General features: G+C 41.4%; 3 protein-coding genes across 6 annotated transcripts in view; all 3 read left to right on the forward strand.

Moving 5' to 3' along the window:
* Positions 1-521: 521 nt before the first annotated feature.
* Positions 522-8,988, forward strand: LOC138966631 (cell division cycle protein 20 homolog). Of its 4 annotated transcripts, none has more exons than XM_070338921.1 (11): positions 522-616; positions 3,037-3,314; positions 3,610-3,876; positions 4,093-4,116; positions 4,602-4,730; positions 5,132-5,328; positions 5,803-5,897; positions 6,399-6,624; positions 7,051-7,176; positions 7,541-7,658; positions 8,624-8,988. In XM_070338921.1, exons 2-11 carry the CDS (start codon positions 3,059-3,061, stop codon positions 8,803-8,805), a joined length of 1,620 nt encoding a protein of 539 aa, XP_070195022.1. In that variant the 5' UTR covers positions 522-616; positions 3,037-3,058; the 3' UTR covers positions 8,806-8,988. The 4 variants fall into 4 exon arrangements, with proteins under 4 accessions (XP_070195022.1, XP_070195025.1, XP_070195023.1 ...); XM_070338922.1 differs by lacking the exon at positions 522-616 and adding an exon at positions 622-700; XM_070338923.1 differs by lacking the exon at positions 522-616 and adding an exon at positions 652-790.
* A 2,201-nt stretch (positions 8,989-11,189) lies between these two features.
* Positions 11,190-21,638, forward strand: part of LOC138966633 (jouberin-like) — a 77,838-nt gene continuing 67,389 nt past the window's right edge. The window contains exons 1-4 of the mRNA XM_070338926.1: positions 11,190-11,224; positions 11,833-11,901; positions 12,416-12,482; positions 12,766-12,832. Of these exons, the coding sequence (XP_070195027.1) occupies positions 11,212-11,224; positions 11,833-11,901; positions 12,416-12,482; positions 12,766-12,832 (216 nt within the window). The 5' untranslated portion in view covers positions 11,190-11,211. The remainder of the gene's footprint in view (positions 11,225-11,832; positions 11,902-12,415; positions 12,483-12,765; positions 12,833-21,638) is intronic.
* Positions 17,594-20,238, forward strand: LOC138966632 (uncharacterized). Its single transcript, XM_070338925.1, has 2 exons — positions 17,594-18,944; positions 19,289-20,238. The coding sequence occupies exons 1-2, from the start codon at positions 17,936-17,938 to the stop codon at positions 19,498-19,500; spliced, it is 1,221 nt and encodes a 406-aa protein (XP_070195026.1). The 5' UTR covers positions 17,594-17,935; the 3' UTR covers positions 19,501-20,238.

The raw sequence follows: 21,638 nt of genomic DNA on the forward strand, positions 1-21,638 counted from the left end.
GACAGCTGACGTAACTAATATAGGCCGAAGGAATGATTATGACGCAGTGGAAGTGACGTGCGGATTCTCGACCGGCGGGTAGGCGCAGTTAATCAGAGAAATCAGAACCACACAGACGTTACGTCGCCCCGAAAGGGATCCCCGTATCAAGTAAGTCACTTGGGTAGAACATGGTCGCCCGTGCTTAGCTTGCCGTCCCAGTAGATAATGGCCGCTAGGGACGGACGGCCATACTTGCCAAGGGCACACTATGGGTATCCCGTAAAACCCGTGTAAAATATTACACTAATATCAACACTGCAGTAGATGCAGAATGATGCAGGGTCCTCATTTTAGCTAGGTATATTATCTAGCAGCGTGAGAAATTGCAATCGTTTCAGTCTTTGTCTCATAAACACGACTGCAGGGCTGCTTCAACTTTTCACAAGTTCTCCTTTCGATTTTCAACGCCACGCAAACATATCGCCGGAAGTTAAAAATCTCGTCAATAGCGAGAACTAGAATGTTTGGTAACGAGTAACCAATCATCTCTCAGGACGCCAAATTATTGGCCAATCGCTTACAGCGGTAAGATTGAATCTTCGCTACCTGCCCAAACTTGCACAAACAACAGAAGGTAATCTTTATTTTAGGATCTCTTAGTCTTCCTATAAATGAGCTCATGTCATAGACGCTAACATTGCTTGGATGGCAAAACAGGGTACAGCATACTTCTTTACTTACTGAATTTTGGGAGTAGCAGCGTGTGTGTGTGAACCAATTTGGTCCCCTCACATGGAATTTGGATTGTGTATGTTTATTGTTTATTGTTTATTGTTCATTGTTCATTTCACTTTCAGGCATCAAACGAAGGTTTGCAGTATATGAAGTTTCAACATCATCATCGTGTTTTGTGAAAAACAAATCCATGTGTGAATTTTTTAAGGGACATACAAAAACGATTCATGATAAATGTTGGTACGTAGTGGTAGAGCTGATTCATGTGCTGTTCAGGAGATAATCTTACTTTCTGTCAGTGTCACTCTGTCAGTCTGTGTGTTTGGCTGTGTCAGTGTTCAGAATAGGGGAAAATACAACATACAGGTAGGAGAATGTCTTACTATAGTACTTTTTAGTAGAAACAATACAGAACAGCTCTCCGACAATCTTTCTTCATGAACAGAATCATAGACACATGGAACTCCTTGGACAAGAATGTGGTAGAAGCGCCGACAATGAACAGTTTCAAAAATCGCTTGGACAATGCACTGAAAGACTATATGTATAGCCCAAATGTCAGTATGCCTCTCACTACAAATTCCCACCAACCAATAAAAAGTTGATAGAATAGGCCAGGGTCAAAAGATCTTGTAGGTTACCTAGCTCAAAGTTAAGCTAGGATAGCAACTGATCAAAAGATCAGACAAAGGCTCAACAGCCTAAGTACCAGTCTGTCAACATATCATATCATATCATCAGTAGTAGTACTAGTACTACTACTAGCCCCATCAGATCACCTATGGTAGGCTATGATTGAAAAGGCGGAGGCGGTGTAATCATGCCAAATAGATACTATCAGTATTCCATTTCCAAACTGTCGCAAACTTCAAAACATGTTGTAGTACATGTAGTACTGCTATCTCACGAGAGCTCCGAAGCCTGGTGATTGTGAGTTCTCACAACTTTTGAGGAATACGAGCAGTACAGTCAGTGGATAAAGATACGACGACAAAAATTCCTAGACTACTTTTCTTCACAAGCTCATCCCGAAGCTGATTCAGTATTTTGACACATGATTACAGTTTTTATCAGTAAACATTGAAAGAAGTATTTGTTTTAATTTAAATGTATTGTTAAACCTATTTAACGGTGCAACGGATGTGTCACGTCACGTGTGAAACATGTTTGAATCATTAATCATTTGATGATCAAATGCTGTGTGGAGTACGCTCATTTTTTCTGAAAATACACCAAGTTTGCTTGAGAATACTCCAAGTGCAAACCAGGGGTTCCCTGGTCTGTATATATATATATATATATGTGAGACTTGCTCTGAGAGCTGCTCAGATTCCGAAAAGGCATGACATTTTGTGTGAAGTTGACACGCATCGTGGTTGGAAATGGAAGGTTGGAATTGAGACTTTTATTATTTTTAGTGTGAAAAGGAACTTTTAGTTCTATAGGACCGTGTGATGAGTATGACTATGAGTCTTTCAGGAGATCACTTTTCACACAAATCTGTATTTCAGCTTACAAAGTGTCCATGTGTTTTTCAAGCTCGTAAGTAGTGTGACAGGGAGACTACCGTCGCCCTTCACAGCAGACTCTGCAGAGTTGTTCGCCTTTGAAGTAGGCAACAACTGTGGATTGTAGAGTTCTGTTTGTGATGGGGTCTGGCGGCTTTGGTCTCTCTGTATGTTCATGGATTCCTTTGCGAATGCATAACAGTTTTTATAGGGTTTAGAAATAAGCTCTAAAATTCTCAAACCTGTTTGATTGGACTTCGCCTCCAAAGGTGATTGTGGTGTTTCGGCACTCGGTTACATTTGGCGTCGTCGACAGGGATGGGACTCGACATGATATGTTCAGGAATGGCGTTATGGCCACTGAATCATTTTTCGTGCTGTTCCCATTCCACGAACCTGGGAGGGACCTAAGTTTGGCGGGTCCATGGTTCGGAACTTTGGGGACAAAGTTCATTCAAACGGGGGCGAGTGTGACAGGGAGACTACTGTCGCCCTTCACAGCAGACTCTGCAGAGTTGTTCGCCTTTGAAGTAGGCAACACCTGTGGATTGTAGAGTTCTGTTTGTGATGGGGTCTGGCGGCTTTTGTCTCTCTGTATGTTCATGGATTCCTTTGCGAATGCATAACAGTTTTTATAGAGTTTAGAAATAAGCTCTAAACTTCTCAAACCTGTTTGATTGGACTTCGCCTCCAAAGGTGATTGTGGTGTTTCGGCACTCGGTTACAGTAGTAAGAATCTTGTGATCATGCTTATGAATAATATGAATTAAATACATTGTCAATGTCATTGAGTCCCATTTATTTGTTTCAGATCTTTAACTGAGGCATCAAAGATGTCCCAGTTTGACCTGGAAAATGAGATGAGAAGTGCTCTCAGGATGGATGCACCACTGACGCGAGGGCCACAGATGAAGTGGCAGCAGAAAAAAAGCACAGACCCTGGGAACCTGTCCCTGAACTCCTCAGCGGCTAACGGTAGTCTTCTCTCATCAAACAAGACGCCCTCGAAGCATGGGATCCCACCTGCTGCGTCTCAGTCAAAGACTCCTTCCTCACAAGACATGGGGAGGAAAACACCAAAGTCTGCTGGTACAGATGATTTCAATATATTTTTAATTTTGATTGATCATTTTGATTTATAACAGGTTAAAACTACATGTTGATTTCCGGTTAATATGAAGCGTTATGTCTCATTATTACATATCTTTATTGTCGTGTTTATTGCATTTTTTTTTTTTTAGAATTCATGTAACCCTAGTTGGGTTTTTTAAATAAATATTGACTTAACTTGACTTGATAGTCTAATATTATTCGTATTTACTTGCAGAGCTTTTTCTTGAAACAATTGTCTCAACAAACCTATCTAGTATGCCTGTTTTTGTAGGTGCTCACAAGACGCCAAGCAAAGGATCCAAGACGCCAAAGAAGACACCGAAAGCTGCCGATCGTTTTATCCCCAACCGCACCACGACTCAGTTTGACGTTAATCACTTCAAGCTGATGCAGGACCCCAAGGGAGAGAATGGCCCCCAGGATATGATGAGTCCCTCACAAGTGGAGTACCAGAGAGTCATGAGTGAAAATCTTAACGGCGATCGTCTCGCACACAGGATCATGTCATACAAGGAAAAGGCTCCTGCTGCCCCTGAAGGTATATATTAGCAAGTGAAATTACTTCCTGTAACTTGTTTTTTGTACTGATATTTTCATTGTGAAACGTTGATTGTATGTCAATGTGAAAACTGGATACGTGTGCATGTGCTCAATCGGTCAAAGATGTTATCGCCAGTGCTGTCGCTCTGCTCTTGTTGTCAGCCAGCCTTTCTCATTTTCTCGCTTTCCTTTTTTCTTTGGATTTTTTTTTCAGAGTACACAGTATTTCAGAATACAGGTGAAACAATTAAACTGTTACAGAGTTGATTTAAATGGTTAAGTTTTCAATCTTGTTCTTGGGGAATGTTGTTGTTGGAATGTAATTTGTAATGTTATGTTGTAGTTAATGGAATGTAACTTTATGTTGTTGCAGCATTTCTGTTGTGTTTTCTTCGTTGTTGTTATTGTTTAACTTGATTATGCTTGACTGTTGTATCATGTGTGTTATGTCTCCTTCGGGTTCAAAAGTGTTACTGTTAGATGTATTAATTTGAACCATTAAAAGAGAGTAGGACTACTAAAAGTTCCTTTACAAATTACGTACTTGCCAGTATCATTATGCTCAATGCGGGTATTGCAGTTGAGTTTAAAAAAATCTGAGCACTATCTCAGACATCTGACCCCAACTGACCAGAAACTGTTCCACTGTTTTATCTTCTTTTCAAATTAATTATTTAGTCTTCTGGACTCACAAATCTAAGCTTTCAAGTGTTCATGATGCAGGTCACCAAGGCGACCTAAGGGTGCTGTACAGTACAACAAAGACACCTGCCAGTGCCAAGAAAACCATCCGACACATACCACAGGTTCCAGAGCGCATCCTTGATGCACCAGATATACTGGACGATTATTGTAAGTTTGTTCTTGTGGCAAAATAATACAGCTCACAAATGTGCAACCCGTTTTGTTTAACTCTTAAGTTTATTGGAAGGGGGGGGGGGGGGAAATTATACTACTTATGAAGTTATGACTTTGAGTGTTGTTCACAATTAAATAAAATTCTGAAAAACAAATAAGACCAGCTGTCATGCGATTTAATGAGTAAATTTATTAAAAGTTTAGGCGTACTATTAGATTTTGTTAATTGTGACATTTTTTATTCTCTCTGAAGATTGTCACATTCTCTTCTTCCTTATGCTTTGTGCACTATTTGAATCTATAACTGTAAAAGATGAGGTAGACCTGTTTTGTTTGAAGTAGCAAATCTGAGGCTCAATTCAACTACAACTTTGTCTTTTCTGTCCACTTTTCAGATCTGAACCTGTTGGACTGGTCGGTGAACAACCAATTGGCGGTATGTCTGGGCGGCAGTGTGTACCTGTGGAACGCTTCAACAGGTGACATTAAACAGCTGTTCCAGGTGGATGGGCCAGAGGAGTACATAGGTGCTGTTTCCTGGATCAAAGAGGGTAACTACCTGGCTGTGGGAACCAGCAGTGGTGAAGTACAGGTGAGCATTTGAGAGATAGCATGCTTTTATGTCGTGCTCTATTTGCACTAGTAGCTGAAATCGGTGATTTTCTTGGCTATTCTCAGAAGAAAAGTGGTCCTAATGCTCATTCGTTTGTTGTTTGCTTTTTTCGGTCATCACAGTCATACTTTTGCCAAATCCTCATGGTGTCAGAACACCACCTGTTGTATCCTCTCATAAAGTATCTGTGTGGTGAAGATAGTTAAATAGATTCAGATAAGCATTAATCATACAACTGTAGGGCAACGTACAGGTATCATGCTTGTGACTTTTGAAGGGAAAATTAATTACTCAGATTTTGTGGGCAAGAATGGTGATATTTTTGTGTGGGGACTCTCCTTTTTTAAAAAAAAATTTTTTTAGATAGTTTGCATTGAATGCTGTATGTTGGTGGTGATCATGGAGAAAGACCACAAAGTGTTGTTTTAAACTGGACTTGGTTGTTTGTTGCAGCTGTGGGATGTAGCTCAACAAAAAAGACTGCGTAACATGTCCGGTCACTCTGCCAGGGTGGGCTGTCTGTCATGGAATTCCTTCATTCTTAGCAGGTTGGTCATCAACTAACTTCACACCATAATATGTAGATCGACCCACATTTTGTCCCATGCAACATACTGATGATATTTGTTGCAAAATAAATATTCTGCCATTATTTATGCAGAAGAGTCACTGATTTATAAAAAGAAAACACCTTTTAGCATCAATTCCATCAGTTAGATTAGATATATCATATTGAACTACGATTCTAGAAGTGTACGTCTGAGGTTTACAAAGAATTACATACATTTTGTGCCACATTGCTACAGTCTGGTGGTAGCAAGAAATTGCCTACAGAGTTGAATTGTGTAAAATGTTGCTTGCACTGTGGTCCACATCCCATGGGATTCTTCTTCTTCTTCTTTGTTCATGGGCTGAAACTCCTACGTTCACTCATGTTTTTGCTTGAGTAGATCTTACGTGTATGACCGTTTTTACCCCGCCATTTAGGCAGCCATATACCGCTTTCAGAGGATATCCCGAGTAATAACAGTCGTGTCTTCCTTCTCCAGTGGTAGCCGCAGTGGTAACATCCACCACCATGATGTACGTGTTGCTGACCATCACGTGGGGACGCTGAGCGCTCATACGCAGGAGGTGTGTGGACTACGCTGGTCACCGGACGGCAAGTACCTGGCCAGCGGAGCCAACGACAACCTCCTATGCGTCTGGCCCGCTCAGTCGACGATCAACACTCAACCTCTTCATACCTTTTCACAGCATCAGGCAGCTGTCAAGGTAAAACTTCAGAGTGTGTGTGTTCGTGTGCATGGGTGTGTGTTCCATCTTAACAGCATCAGACTGCTTTTGGAGTAATGGTGCTGCTTAGTGTGTGTGTGTGTGTGCATTGCTTGTGTGAGTGTGCTTAACTTCACAATAACACTCCCATGACAGGTAGTAATTTCTAGTGTTCGTATGTGTGTGGCTTGGCATGCATGAGGGTATGAGTTGAGCAAGGGTGTTTTTTTGTGTGTCTCTCGAAATTGTTATTTGAGGCATGCATATCAAGTATAACTGACAATTGCATAATACATGTATGGTTACTGGAAACATTGGTCGCATCCATGCCTGGAAAATGTGTGCATGTGAGTTTGAGTGTTTCACACAAAGTTTCCGCTTTATTTCCCTTTCTAATGAGTTCACAAAAGATGCCTGTGTTTACAGGCACTAGCATGGTGTCCATGGCAACCCAGCCTGCTTGCCAGTGGAGGAGGGACGGCTGATCGTCACATCCGCTTCTGGAACTGCAATACCGGCACCAACCTCAGCAGTGTAGACACCAAGTCACAGGTCAGTCAGCTTGTGGGTGTGGATAAGTGTCATTTCTCAAGATGAATTTTTGGAAACATGCATTGTCATCTTTATACAAAGACATACTCCTGCTTCTAAGAATTGTATGTATATGCTTTAGTCAAAATTCTCTCAATGATTTGCTGCTGGTTATTTTATTTTATTTTTTGGCACTTAGCTGCAGGTTTGTTTGTGAGATCTTGATTGTGTGTTAGTTTCCTTGTCAACAGCTTGATTGCTTGCTTGTTTGTGTTAAGCCTGACATTTGCGAGTGGCTTTTACGGGTGACTTGTATTGCTGTCGTAATTTAGCTCCAACAGTCTTGTGACAGGGCTCAAATCCTTTGTGTCTGTCTCTGTTGCAGGTATGTGCCTTGCTGTGGTCCAAAGAACACAGAGAACTCATCTCCAGTCATGGCTTTGCTCAGAACCAGCTCATCATCTGGAAGTACCCTGCCATGACCAGGGTAGCTGAGCTCACCGGTGAGTTTACCTCAAACCACAAAGAATGGTTGTCTCAAACTTCCAGTGTAATTGTACATGTTCTAATTGAATGTTGTTGCTGGATATAGCTCAGTTGGTAGCGCGCTGGATTTGTATTCAGTTGGCCGCTGTCAGCGTGAGTTCGATCCCAGGTTCGGCGGAAATTTATTTCAGAGTCAAATTTGTGTGCAGACTCTCTTCGGTGTCCGAACTCCCCCCCCGTGTACACTACATTGGGTGTGCACGTTAAAGATCCCACGATTGACAAAAGGGTCTTTCCTGGCAAAAATTGCTTAGGCACAGTTAATAATTGTCTACCTATACCCGTGTGACTTGGAATAATAGGCCGTGAAAGGTAAATATGCGCCAAAATGGCTGCAATTACTGGCCGTATAAAATTTCATCTCACACGGCATCACTGCAGAGCGCCTAGAACTGTACCCACGGAATATGCGCGATATAAGCCTCATTGATTGATTGATTGATTGGATCTTGAACTGAACGTGAAAATGAATAGAAGTGAGTACACTGCCAGCATACTCAGACATGCATAATACAAAATAGTAACTCTGTAAAGCAAAAGCTACAGTAAACCAATCTTAGGTGATATGAGTAACATCAACTGCGCTTCTTTAGATCATGTATTTTATCTTCCTTAACCAGCCGTGTGGCATAACGCCTGGCCTTGTCGTCGTTCTGAATTCCACTGAGCAATTCACTGCTGCCAGCCACTTTCCCCTGTTTGCACAAAGAAGTATGAGAAACACTTCTCTTTTCCTTCTTTCAAAGACTGGGTGGCTGTCTCTATTAGAAGCTGGAAGGCATTGCTAAACACCTCAATATTGGTGTCCTATGATGGCATTCTGGGACATAAAAATAGTCAATGTATTCTGTAGCAAATAAGCAAAGGTACACATGTAATGAAAGATAGTGAAATTGATTTCATCTTGTATGCTTGTCACCAGGTCATACAGCCAGAGTGCTGCACATGGCCATGTCACCAGACGGAGAGACAGTTGTGTCCGCAGCAGCAGACGAGACGCTGCGCTTGTGGAAGTGTTTCAGCGTCGATCAGGAGAAGAAGAAGACAAAAACAAAATCTGTAGGAAAGGACCCTGGTTCGACACTCAGGACAATGATTCGTTGAACTGGGAATTGCTCAGGGAAATGCTTGTGAAGGTGCAATAAGTGTTTAGATAAATCTGGTGCAGAAATTGAAGAGGATTTGCTTGTGAATGATGCTGTAAATTGTGTACAACTGGCTGCGTATTGTGATGGTGTTCATCAAACTTGGGGTCTGCATTTGTAAGAAAAATGTCAGTGGTTTGAATTTGTGAGAGCTCTAGTTAGAAGTACAGTAGAACCTCTGTATTTCTTCTTCTTCTCTTTTATTACCTTGTGTCTTTTGTTGTTTTCTCTTCATTGCGAACATGGGTACATGTTTTCTTAGTTTTAGGACTCTCGTGAGAACATTGATTTTAGTAGCTTTTTTACACTTTGCTTTGTGACAGTTGAAGGGTGAATTATGAAAAATTACCTCAGATTGTATTTACTTGATTGTATGAAAACAGAAGAAGAAAAAGCACAGAAAACTGACAGGAAAAGAGAAAAATGAGAGAGACAAAAAAGAGGGACAGAAAATAGTTAAGAATGTGCTTGATGTTAAAAAAAAATAAGAATATCAACAAACAAGTACACTGAATGGATAGTGAATGATGCTGTATTTTTTTTACAGTAGTTTGTTGTCATACTGTTGAGAAAATGTGTGGGTGAGAGATATTCGTTCATTTCGTTCGTTATTTTCAACACAGAGACAGTGAAAATGTTTTATTGTCAATATTTGTTTTTAGACTAGTCAAATGTTTTTAGGGTTTTGTTTGAAAATGATGCTTGAAGATGAACCTTGCTTTGTAATTGGAACGTCACAGGTGCCAGATAAAATGTATTGTATTTTTATGTTCCTGCTCACAAACATGCTCTCAATGACTTTTGTGTAAATTAGTGTTACATTAACATTTTATTTGAACTGTTATATGCAAATTTTATTCAGAATATTTCATCTTGCCTTTATAAAGTGTTCCTGTTGACTTGATGATGTGATTGTTCATTAAATAAATTCAGTAGACACAATTTAGCTGTGAGTGTAAGTGTGTGTGTGAGAGAGAGATGAAATGCAGTACAGTAAAACCTGAGTCTAGCGGACCCTTGTTGTAACAGCCACCTGCTACATACGGACAGTTTATCATGGAACGAACACGATTTCAACAATAACTAACCTTTAACGAACGGACACCTGCCACTTACGGACGCGGACATGATTTTTCGGACCGTAGGAAGTGTAAACACTGTCACAAACGGACACTACGTACATGAAAACGCAACTTCGAAAACTCGACTGTTATTCAGGTCTCTCTCTCTTTGTAAGCAATCGTTCGAAGGAAATAATAGTTACTGTTAACACAGCTAAATTTCTGTTCCATGCATTTATGCTGAGACTAGAAAAACTGAATGAAACAAGAGCTGACCCAATTTGGCCGAGACACACTGCGGAATTTCCCGTTGAACGACCGATGAAGAGTCAGCTATTTTTAGCTTTGTGACGTCCGACTTGCGTAAGTTTGAATGCACAGTGTGTGTAGGGAACGGGGTAGGTGGAGGGTGGGGGGAGGGGAAGTTGTTGTTTGCTACATGTATCATTTGTTTACTCACATTTCCAGTGAGTCTCATGTTCAATCCATTGAAAGGGGCTGTTGGCCCATATGTATTCAATAGCTCAATTCTCTCTCTCTCTCTCTCTCTCTCTCTCTCTCTCTCTCTCTATTTTCAGTGCTCTTTGTAAAATATCGCCCCGGCCCCTCCACCTGTGAAGAAAGGACACCTGTCTAATAGGGACACCATTACCATACCCCAAGTGTGTCCTTTAGAGACAGGTTTTACTGTAATAAGTGATTGCAAAAAAGAATGCAAACTGGTTTTTACTGTCGCATCGACACATGTGAAGAGAGATGTTTGTGTGTTATTTTCACCAAAAGTTGATAAAATTATGGCAGCTGACCAAGTCTCATCAAAATTGTTTAAAAAAAAAAAGTTGAAAAGTTGATATTTTTTTGTGGGACACAGATTGTAATCAGAAGAAACAGAAATAACATACAGTCACACAGTGTTGTATGTCTTCTTCCGGGGGCGCATTCACACCAAACTTGCCACACATCTTATTGCTAGGTCAGTTGAACACAAATGAACAGCAGGTATTTGGGCTTTAGTCAAATAGCAAGTCTGAGCACAGGCGGAGGTCTGAGTCAAACATGCTGTTTCCTTTTTCCTCAGTTTTATGTTTATTTGTTGTTTTTCTTTCTTTCTGTGCACACATTTCACAAAAAATTGCGAACACATAGGTCAGTCAGCAGGTTTAGTCACAAATAGCAGAAAACGTCAAAAATACTGAGTAAAACAACAACAAAATATTGTTTATTGCTTACTGAAAGATAACTCCTCACACTGTAGAAACTAATTGCCTCCCCTTATTCAGTGCGAGACTAGACCGTAAACAATCATGGCGGAAGATGGTAAGTTCAAGCGGCAATGGACTTACTGTAATCGCACAAATTGGTAGCTTTCTGGCAGTCTATCTCACATTATTTTATTGAATAGAATGATGGTGCTTCTTAAAATCAAAAGAACGTCACAGTTTAACTTCAGCGTCGTAAATTTCATTGTGGCAATGGAAAACTTTTGCTTGGAAACGTGCATTGACCTGTCGAAATTCAGCAGATCTAATAACAACATTCGAAGAACATAATAGTTACGGTAGAACCTCCAATTCAATGTTTTCTCCTTTCCAGACATTCTCTTCTTTGTTTTAGCGGGTTTAGGGCAAATGAAACATAACTTAACCTCCATTTTATTTAAGATTCACCACCTTTTTAACCCTAATTTTGGTAGATTTGTGGAGTTCTTATTCTTAATCTGAATTCTGACACCAGGGGGACTACCCTAGTGGTTACAGTTAAATGATTGCAGTTGTGATTAATGGGTTACTTTTTAATGTAGATAACGTAAACATTATTGTGTTATACATGTAGCTTAATTCTGCAAGCCAAGAAAGAAGTCAGTTATAGGGTAGTCAGTAAAAGTACTAAAACTAAAGCAACAGCAAATTTTCTGTTTTTATCAGGGCTGGAGGTACAGCCAAAGCCAAGAAAGAGAAAGGAGAAAATAGCAAAAGCAGAGGAAATTCCATTACGTAAGTTTATTGTTGTCTCACAGTGTCACACCTTTGCGCACATGCACACAAACACAGAAAAGCAGAGGAAATTCCCCTGTGAGGCTGTGTAACAGTAAGTTTACTGGGTTTTTTTCACAGTGTCACACACACGTGCACACACAAACACACAAAAGCAGGAGAAATTCCACCATTTAAGTTTACTGTTGTCTCTTACACACACACATATAATGATACTGTACACACACACATGCGCACACCAGGAAAAAACAAGCTTCTACAACATCACAGCAACCAAAAACAATGAAAAAGAGGTCTGCAGCAGTACCTAGTCCACTATGTGTGCATGTTCAGAGGCTTTTCATTTTCAACAAATTTTGAAAAATGTTGGTCCCCGGGTGTTCTAAATAAAACCATATTTTTCTGCTTTGCTGTTTTTTTGTATTTCATCAATTAATGTTTATTGCATTGACTCATTCAGTCATTGATTTTATTATATCTGAAATCCCAACTTCTACATTTTTGTCTTTTATAGAAGACAGGTCTGGCACACAACTTCGGGTAGATGAGTTGCTGCAGCAAGTGGTTGCACAAACTACAAAGTAAGTAAAGTTTTATCACAGCACACTGTGTAGTTTATATGTATTGAAGAACAAAAATGAAGAAAAAACTTGAAGAAGGAGAGACAACAGACATAAAAAAAAAAAGAGAGATTGTGTGTGTGTTAAAGAGGTTCCTCAGAGTAGGGGATTATTACATTTTATTTGTTTTCAGGTTTTAGCTTTGTTACAAATGAAAAAGTCATAGCATGCACTATCTGGTAGCTTTGAAAAACACTCATGGAAAAAACCCACTAAGCTATGCTTTACCTCTGTGTTTTCGAAGGGATGCCGTTACTGAAGCTAAGAAGAAAAAGAAGAAGAAACCAAAGGGTGATGGAGATGATCTTGTGGTATGTAAAATCTTTTCTTTTTCTTTGTGTGCAGTAAGTGTTCTGTTTTTGTCGTCCTTTCTTTTCGGTTGATTTTGTATTTAATTTTGTTTTTATTAGTGCTTGGTGATCACAAGTAAACCATAGTTTCAGTTTGTCAGACTGGACTTGGTTTACTACATTTTTCCTTCATTTCTTACAACTGAGATTATTTCTCTTTCCTCTGTTTTATGTTAAAATCACATACAACAACACAAAGTTATATTATAATTTATATATCTATATATATATACGACTAGTGTCTGTCTGTCTGTCTGTTCGCAATGCACGGCCAAAGTTCTCGGTGGATCTTTTTCAAATTTGGACACCGTATTCAACTACACCCCGGACACAACCTCATCGATGAGATATTTCAACACGTGCTCTCAGCGCGCAGCGCTGTGCGCGCTGAACCGATTTTGTTTTTTGTGTCGGGAGCCACTACCAGTAACTCTTCCTTATCTTCAGTGTTTCCAGTCGCGATTATCTCCCTTCCTCCGTGTGGCGTCAATCCATATTCCTGTTACTACGTTACTATTTTTAGAAGGTCACTGCATGTTACTATTTTTAGAAGGTCTCCAGTGTTTTGCGCGTTTATCTCCTTTCCTTCGTGCGCCTGCAAAGCCGGCGTACACCCGGCATAGCCGGGTCCCAGACGCAGCCTGGTATTCGGCTCTACTTCTTCCCGGTACCCGGCGAAGCGGGTATTCATCTAGTATGTATATATATGGGTCATTCTCAGAAATGGTGGTACAGTGAGAGTGAGAGGGGTGACACATTTGAAATCATGAAAAAGTAAATTAAAATTATTTCTACCACGACTTTTTTCATCTGAATCTATTCCTGAGACATTAAAGCATTGTTGTATGTCAATAAAAATGGTTTCTATACGTTGGTGTTGTTTTTGTGTGCTTTTCAATTGCGAAGTTCGGCCGTTTCCGGATCGCCGAAGCGTTACACGACTTTCGTGATCAACAATATGTTCAGTCTCATGGCTAAATGCAAACATGCAAACACCAACAAATTACTGCAATCGACAGTCAGGACTTCAGTATTGGACGTAGCAACACATCTTTGCAAAAACTCACGCTGAATTTGAAGTTAGGGGCTTCGAACAAAAAATTTTGAATGTCGTAACGCATCGTTTCCAGACTCGACGCCCGAACATCGGACAGCAATGTGCTTCATGACTTTGCCACATCACGGCTATTTTTAGCTCTTTGGCGCGCAGGAAGTTCGAACAAGAAAATAGTCCTTTGAATCACAGCCAAATATTCACAGAAAACACCAGAATCATATCATTTGCTGAAACTCATGGCGTCGTTTCCTGACCTACGTCACGACTGAAGATGGTTTTTACTAAATTGTCGAGCCTGCAAAGCTTTGTCACAAACTTACACACCGCGGTTGGCGACAATGTAGCGTCGGAAAGATATGGAGTGCAACAGTTTCTCAACGCGCGAAGTTTAGCGGCAACAAAGTAGCCAAGAAGTTCTCGTATCTTCTGATCGTCGATGTTCGACATTCAATCGCCACAGACGGGTGTACCCACAAAGGTAAGTTTAGACTTGCTAAACTGTTTATTCAATGTTCTTTCGTCCATGCAAGACTTAATTAGTGACTGATGTATAATTACTATTGGATGTAGATCATATACTGTGTTGCATCAAGACGTAATTCAGTGTCAAACTGAAACTAGTGCACATGTCAGTCAAGCGGCCATTCCGAGCACGGTTGGGGTCGGATCATAAACAAGGCAGTTAGTTACTTAAAATTGGTAATCTGAACGCAACAGGAACTTTCAACAAATACAGCAAACTCTGACGAATTGTGTTTTGTGTAGTTATTTTGGGTCAGACGGGTTTTGCTGGCAGGAAAGGCCAAACAGTGCAGATTCATGTCTATCGCACAGGAACCGAAAGTGGATAGTTTCCGGAGACGACATAGTTCAAGCATTTCGTTTCTGTGTTGTGACATTCACCTTAGTTTTGTTGAAATGCGTCACTTTCGCAGACGGAGAAAAAAATTTGTTGTGGCTTTCAGCATCATTTGATAATGTGCACAAAGTGCCATTGCTGATTTTGTTTGAGGTGCGGTACTTATCTTGCGGGAAAAACATGATAATAAAAAACTGTCTGTCGCACTCGGAGACTGTAATGATTTGGAAAATACACCATTTCAGCTGCTCTTTTTGTATAAATGTTTGTTTGGAGTGATTTGTTAGCATTGTTGGCTTAAAATTCAACACAAATTTTAAATGATTGAGGTTTTATTTTTTTTTCAACACATGAGGAAAAAAAATCAGTGAATGTTGTAACATGGAAACCATGGCAGTCGTTTCTTGTTTTGACATTCATATGTTTCAGTTTTGTTTCATTTTATTTTATATTCTCTGATTAATGTTCAAGCAGCTGACAAGATGCATGTGTCCTTAGGCATTGAGAACTTTGTTGTTTGGTTGTTTTTCAAAATGGAATGAAAAATTAGCATATTACATAAAAGTACATGAATGTTAAACATGGAAACCAAAGTTTTTACTTAATTGTAATCAATTGTTCACCAGTGACCATGAGCGCTTTCAATGGACAACTGTCCAGCTTCAGATGGAGAGCCACCCCCCTGCATTGAAAAGGGATCACATGCAAATGACCATGCAGAGTAAGTATACTGCATTTGTTTTTTCATTGCTGACCTTGCTTTGAGTAGTTATATTTTACCATTTTTTCTCCAGTTCTATGATACACCCCTACCTCCACCCACCCCACCCCCACCCTTTTTTGTTGTTGTTTTTTTTGTTTTGTTTCAAAATAACAAAAAAAATTAAAGTCACACACTCCTGTGCATGTTTATCAAATATATCTCTCTCTCTCTCTCTCTCTTAAAAATACTGTTCTTGATTTCAGACCTATGCGAAGATGCAGTCGACTTGCCACCAAACGCCAGCTGGACCAGTCACAAGCTGTTGAAGTTTCTGTGCAGCCATCATCAAAAAGAAGAATTACAAATGCAGAGGGAGTGAAGGCGTATCGTGCAAGAATGGCAGATCAGAATCCAGCAAAGTTTAAAGAATACATGGATGCCAACAAGGATCGCTGCAAAAAATACAGGGAAAATTTGTCTGGGGAGAAGAGGACGGAGCAGCGTGAGAAAGCTCGCCTTCGTATGCAGAAAAAGAGGGTAAAGGACAAAGAGCAAGCGATGGAATCCGCCAACAGGGTGACAAGAAATGATGCTGCACGCCATGAAGCTCAGAGACAGCAGTGGCGAGAACAGAAGAAACACAGATCAGACAGAATGACTGATGCGGAGAAAGCTCAAGTCAACAAGAAAAGGCGCGAAGCATATACTGCAAAGAAGAAAGAGAAGAAGTTGGCTACAGTCTGCAAGAGTTCTGTTGGTGTTGGTACACCAGCAAAAAGCAATGCTGTGGAGTCTGACCTGAACACTCCAACTTCATCGTTCATTTTTGATTCGGACACAAGAACACCAGCTGCAAAGAGGGTCGCGCTACACCGTGCCAGAAATGCAATACCGACTTCACCGGCAAAGTACACATCAACTGTACAAGATCTTATTTGCAAGGCAACGCCAAGAAAGAGGAGACTTTTGAAGGAGAGGGGCATCATTTCTACCACAACCCCATCGACAGCTACACCAGAGCACAATATTGGCAGGCGTGTCATCCAAGCTTGCAAACACCTAAAAAGGAAAGGAAGCAAGCTGGATCGGCACACAAGGAAAGTGTTATTGGGAATTGTTGGAAAATTCTGGTCGTGCAGGGCTGCTGGCACGGTGTTTGAAATGGACAAAAAAAACCATTCACCACCACAGATCTTCAGGCTCCACCAAAAATGTCAGTTCCAGGAAGGCTACTGAGGATCAAGCAGCTGAATTCATCACCCAAACGGCCACAACGCTGCCTGATAAGAAGATGGTCAGCAAAAAGACTGGTCTGTGTGCTGGAGTCCTGACGAAGTCTCTGAAAGAAGTCCATGCGGACTTCTGCAACCAAGAGGATCAGCAACTTCCATTTTCAACATTCGCCAAGTGCCGCCCCAGACACATTCGCACAATGGCAAACGCCAGTCTTCGCCAGTGCTTGTGCGAATATTGCACAAATGTTGAACTGAAACGGTAGATGCTGAACAGGTACTCGTCCAGGTTTGACTGCTGCAGGCTGACCAACAACTACCAAATTGTGGATATCACCATGTGTGTGCGCCCAGGGCGCGCGCATTCAACAAGACCTGCGCATACAGAGAGTGTGATGACTGTGGGGTCAACAAGCTGGCTGACCATCTCCGGCCCTTCTGTGATGGTCTGCAGTCAGAACTGACCTGGCAAAGGTGGGAGACCGCAACCCAAGTCGTCCGAGGCAAGCAGGTGAGTGCATACATGTAGTGTCCATTGAGTTATAAAAAATATCTATATTTGTAAAAGGTTTTAACTGCAAAAATTTCAAACATCAGAAAACTTTTGAGAAAAATTTGTAGGTTGATACTGTTGTTTATTTCTGTGTGTAGGTGTGTGTTTAGAATAGAATATTGTCCTGCAAATAAAAGTGAATATATTGTAATGAAATTGAAAATAACAGTGTTGTTAAAACTAGTAAGATGTGGGACAGAATGCAGGGGAGTTTTTAAAAATATTTTGTTATCATTAGTTGATCTAGGATCTAGCTAAGCAAAGGTGACAATGTGACATGTTACAGGTGAGCAGAAAAATGCTGGTGACAAAGAATAGCCAAGTAGCAGACTTCATGGAGGAGTTCTTGGCAGAGGTCAAGTTCCTCAGCGGCCACCTGTACCGTGCTGATTGGCAAAATCAGCAGTTTCAGCGTCTGAAAAGGAAGACCCCATTCCCAGCACACACAGTCAGCATGGTACTGGACTTTGCCGAAAATTATACCTGCACCTACCAAATGAGGTGCAGGCTGCCCATTGGCACAAGAGTTCCGTGACCCTCCATCCCATCGTGACCTACTACGCCTGCCCAAAAGGATGCGGTGAAGCAGTGACTGAGTCGCTGGCATTTTTGTCAAATGATACTGTGCATGATTTTAATGCGGTGCACCACTTCACAAAGATGGCGGTGGAGCACCTTACTGGGACAAGAGGGCTCTGTCTACAGCGCATAATTCAGTGGACTGATGGCTGCGCCAGTCAATACAAGAGCAAGGGGCCCTTTGCCGATATCTCCCATGCCTTTCAAGACTATGGAGTTGCCTTTGAGCGCCATTTTTTTGGTTCACGGCATGGGAAGGGCCCCTCAGACGGCGAGAGCGCAGTCATCAAAAGCCACGCCTTCAATGCCACAAAGGCTGGCAGAGCTGACATCGCGACTGCAGAGGATCTGTACTACTATTGCCAGACGTCTGCACTCAACAAGCAGCCACATGATGAGGATCAGTGCCATCACCTCCTGCGCACTTTTTTCTGGGTGGCAGAGGGAGAAATTCTTCGACAGAGAGGCCGCCAGGTGCAGACACTGAAAGGCACCAGAAGTCTGCATGCCGTCAGATGTGTCGAGGCCAACACTGTTGCCACAAGAGACCTATCGTGCATGTGCGATGCCTGTTTGAGCGGGATTGGGGAGTGCTCCAACATTGAGTCCGTGGCACCATGGCAGAACCAGGTGCTTAAGGCAGTAGCCCCAGCCCAGCCCGCTGCCAGAAGGCAACAGATCCAACAGCGTGTCAGACGTCAGCTTGCTGTTCGTGCCAACAGACCACCTGCACATGTTGTGCGAGCAGCAGCTGCCAACCGACAGCTGTTTGTATCTGACACATCAGACACTGACAGCAGCTCCCCCCCTTCTCTTCCACCCCCTTCACCTGAAGCAGCAGCTGATCCACCTGATGAGCCCCAGTCGACCATGGACGATGTGCAGGAGCCAAGTGACACTGACAACATCCATCCCCTGCCCTCCCCTACTCCAGCAGCTGATCCACCTGATGAGCCCCAGTCGCCCATGGATGTGTCTGGTGTATCATCCCCTGACCCCAGAACAGCTCCTCCAGTGGATGTTGCCCAGCCAAGGAAACTGACTGTGAATGACTGCGTGGTGGTACGGTACCCAGACAGAAAGTACCCAGGTACAGTACCATTTCTTTCATCAATTGCAAAATGTAAATTACTTGAATTATCAAATAGATGGACAGTATTTCTCTCTGATTTTTAAATTGTTTCTTCTTCCCTGATAGCCATTTCTTTTATTGGAAGTGAAATGCAAGCATTCAGTTGTTTCTTTCTTTTTTTAAGAATCTGATGTGCATCCCATATGATATGAATTGACAATTGTGAGTACAGTCATGTAGTATTTATAGTAATAGCAATAGTAAGAATATGAATTGTTGAAAAACAAGTTGCATTGATCTATACTCCGTAATATGGTCTATAGTATTTATAACTGAAAGAACTGATTGGTTTATGTTTACAGGCATCATCCTTGAGTGTGTGGGCACTGCCTTCAAGGTGAACTTCCTTCGCCCGCACAAAACCAAATCAGCTACATTTGTGTATCCTGACCCCCCTGACGTGCAGATAGTGGTGCCAGAGATGGTAATTGCCACAGCCATTGAGCTGCTGCCCTGCAACAGCAGTTTCAGGGAGTGGACGGTGACCGGTTTCGGTGGACCCTGGACCAACTGACCATTGATACTTTTCTCGGGGCGTGACTGCCAGTGCCACAGTATACTGACAAAGATGTTTGAAAGTTTGGAAGTTATTAAACATTATTAAAGTTATTAAAGTTATTTGCAACCTTTCATTTGTTTTCATATTTGGGGTGAGAATGCAGAGGTTTGACATGATCTTTAAATTTGGTTTCCATGTTACAACCGTCATCAAAATATTGTTTCATTATGTAACAAAACAAATCCATACACAACAAACACAAAGAACTCACAAATTGTCAGTGAAGACACACACAATTCTTCTAGGTAATACTTAATTTATTGGGATGATTTTGACAAGCTGAACAAAAACAGAAAATGTTCATCCACTCAATGCGTAGGATGCAATTTACACAAAACCTCACCAAATGTCATTTTTTTACCAATATTAGTTGAAGTTCTTACCTTTCATAACTAGAATGTGTTGGGTAGAACACAAAAATACTGCAGAACTGATAAAAAAAAATGCACAAAGAATTGCAGGCTTAGGTGGTTTAAAGTTGGAATTTGGTTTCCATGTTACAACATTCATCACGTAAATAACAATTTAAAACGTCTCTTATTCAGCAACCAATTACTCTTTTTGTCTAATTTTTGCATTATTATGTATAGCAAACAATAGACTTCATAGTAAAAACAATTATTTTGTATTTCTTGACACTTTATTTTTTACTTTGTATGTAACACTTTGTACCACCATTTCTGAGAATGACCCATATATATACGACTAGTGTCTGTCTGTCTGTCTGTCTGTGTGTCTGTGCGCGATGCGCGGCCAAAGTTCTCGATGGATCTGCTTCAAATTTGGTGGGCTTATTCAGAGAGACCCCGGACACAACCTCATCGATGAGATATTTCAACACGTGCTCTCAGCGCGCAGCGCTGAAGCGATTTTGGTTCCACCTCAGCTATTTTGGTTCCACCTCAGCTACCCGGGCCCCCATACCGACACACCATAGCCGCTACACCACATCACAACGCCAAAGTTCTCGGTGGATCTTTTTCAAATTTGGACACCGTATTCAGCTACACCCCGGACACAATATCATCGATGAGATATTTCAACACGTGCTCTCAGCGCGCAGCGCTGAACTGATTTGGGTTTTGTGTTCATTTCACCATTATAAGTAACTCTTCCTTATCTTCTCCAGTGTTTGGCGTTTATCTCCCTTCCTTCGTGTGGCTTTCCCGTTTGTAACTTACTATTACTATTTTTAGAATGTCACTGCGCTGTCCACTGCGCTGTCCACAACGCTTCCCTTGCACCCGTAAGTTGTTCTTACTGTCAAAGTGAAAAGGTCGAATCAATTTATAGCCACGCGAAAAATACACTCTCACCTATCTCTATATATTTATAGATACAGATATGCATATATATATACGGCTTCTCTGTGTGTGTGTGTGTTTGTGTGTGTGTGTGGGCAAAAACCTGTGTATTGTAGAGTTCTGTTTGTGATGTGGTCTAGCGGCTTTTGTCTGTCTGTATGTTCTGGCATGTGAGAAGCCACATCAGATAATATAGGGCTAAGAAATAAGCTCTAAAATTCTCAATCCCGTTTGACAGGACTTCGCCTTCAAAGGTGATTGTGGTGAACCGCAACGCTGTCTGTCTCTGTCTCGCGCCGTTCACCCCAAATTCCCGTTTCTGAGTTGCTATTTATAGAATGTCACTGCGCTGTCCAGAACGCTTCCCTTGCACCCGTAAGTTGTTCTTACTGTCAAAGTGAAAAGGTCGAATCAATTTATAGCCACGCGAAAAATACACTCTCACCTATCTCTATATATTTATAGATATAGATATACATATATATATATACGGCTTCTCTGTGTGTGTGTTTGTGTGTGTGTGTGTGGGCAAAAACCTGTGGATTGTAGAGTTCTGTTTGTGATGGGGTCTAGCGGCTTTTGTCTGTCTGTATGTTCTGGCATTTGAGAAACCACAACAGATAATATAGGGCTAAGAAATAAGCTCTAAAATTCTCAATCCCGTTTGACAGGACTTCGCCTGCAAAGGTGATTGTGATGAACCGCCACGCTGTCTGTCTCTGTCTCGCGATTCACCCCGGCGAAGCCGGGTATTCCTCTAGTATATATATATACGACTTGTGTGTGTCT

This window comes from Littorina saxatilis, linkage group LG5 (assembly GCF_037325665.1).
Source record: "Littorina saxatilis isolate snail1 linkage group LG5, US_GU_Lsax_2.0, whole genome shotgun sequence".
Lineage (NCBI taxonomy): Eukaryota > Metazoa > Mollusca > Gastropoda > Littorinimorpha > Littorinidae > Littorina > Littorina saxatilis.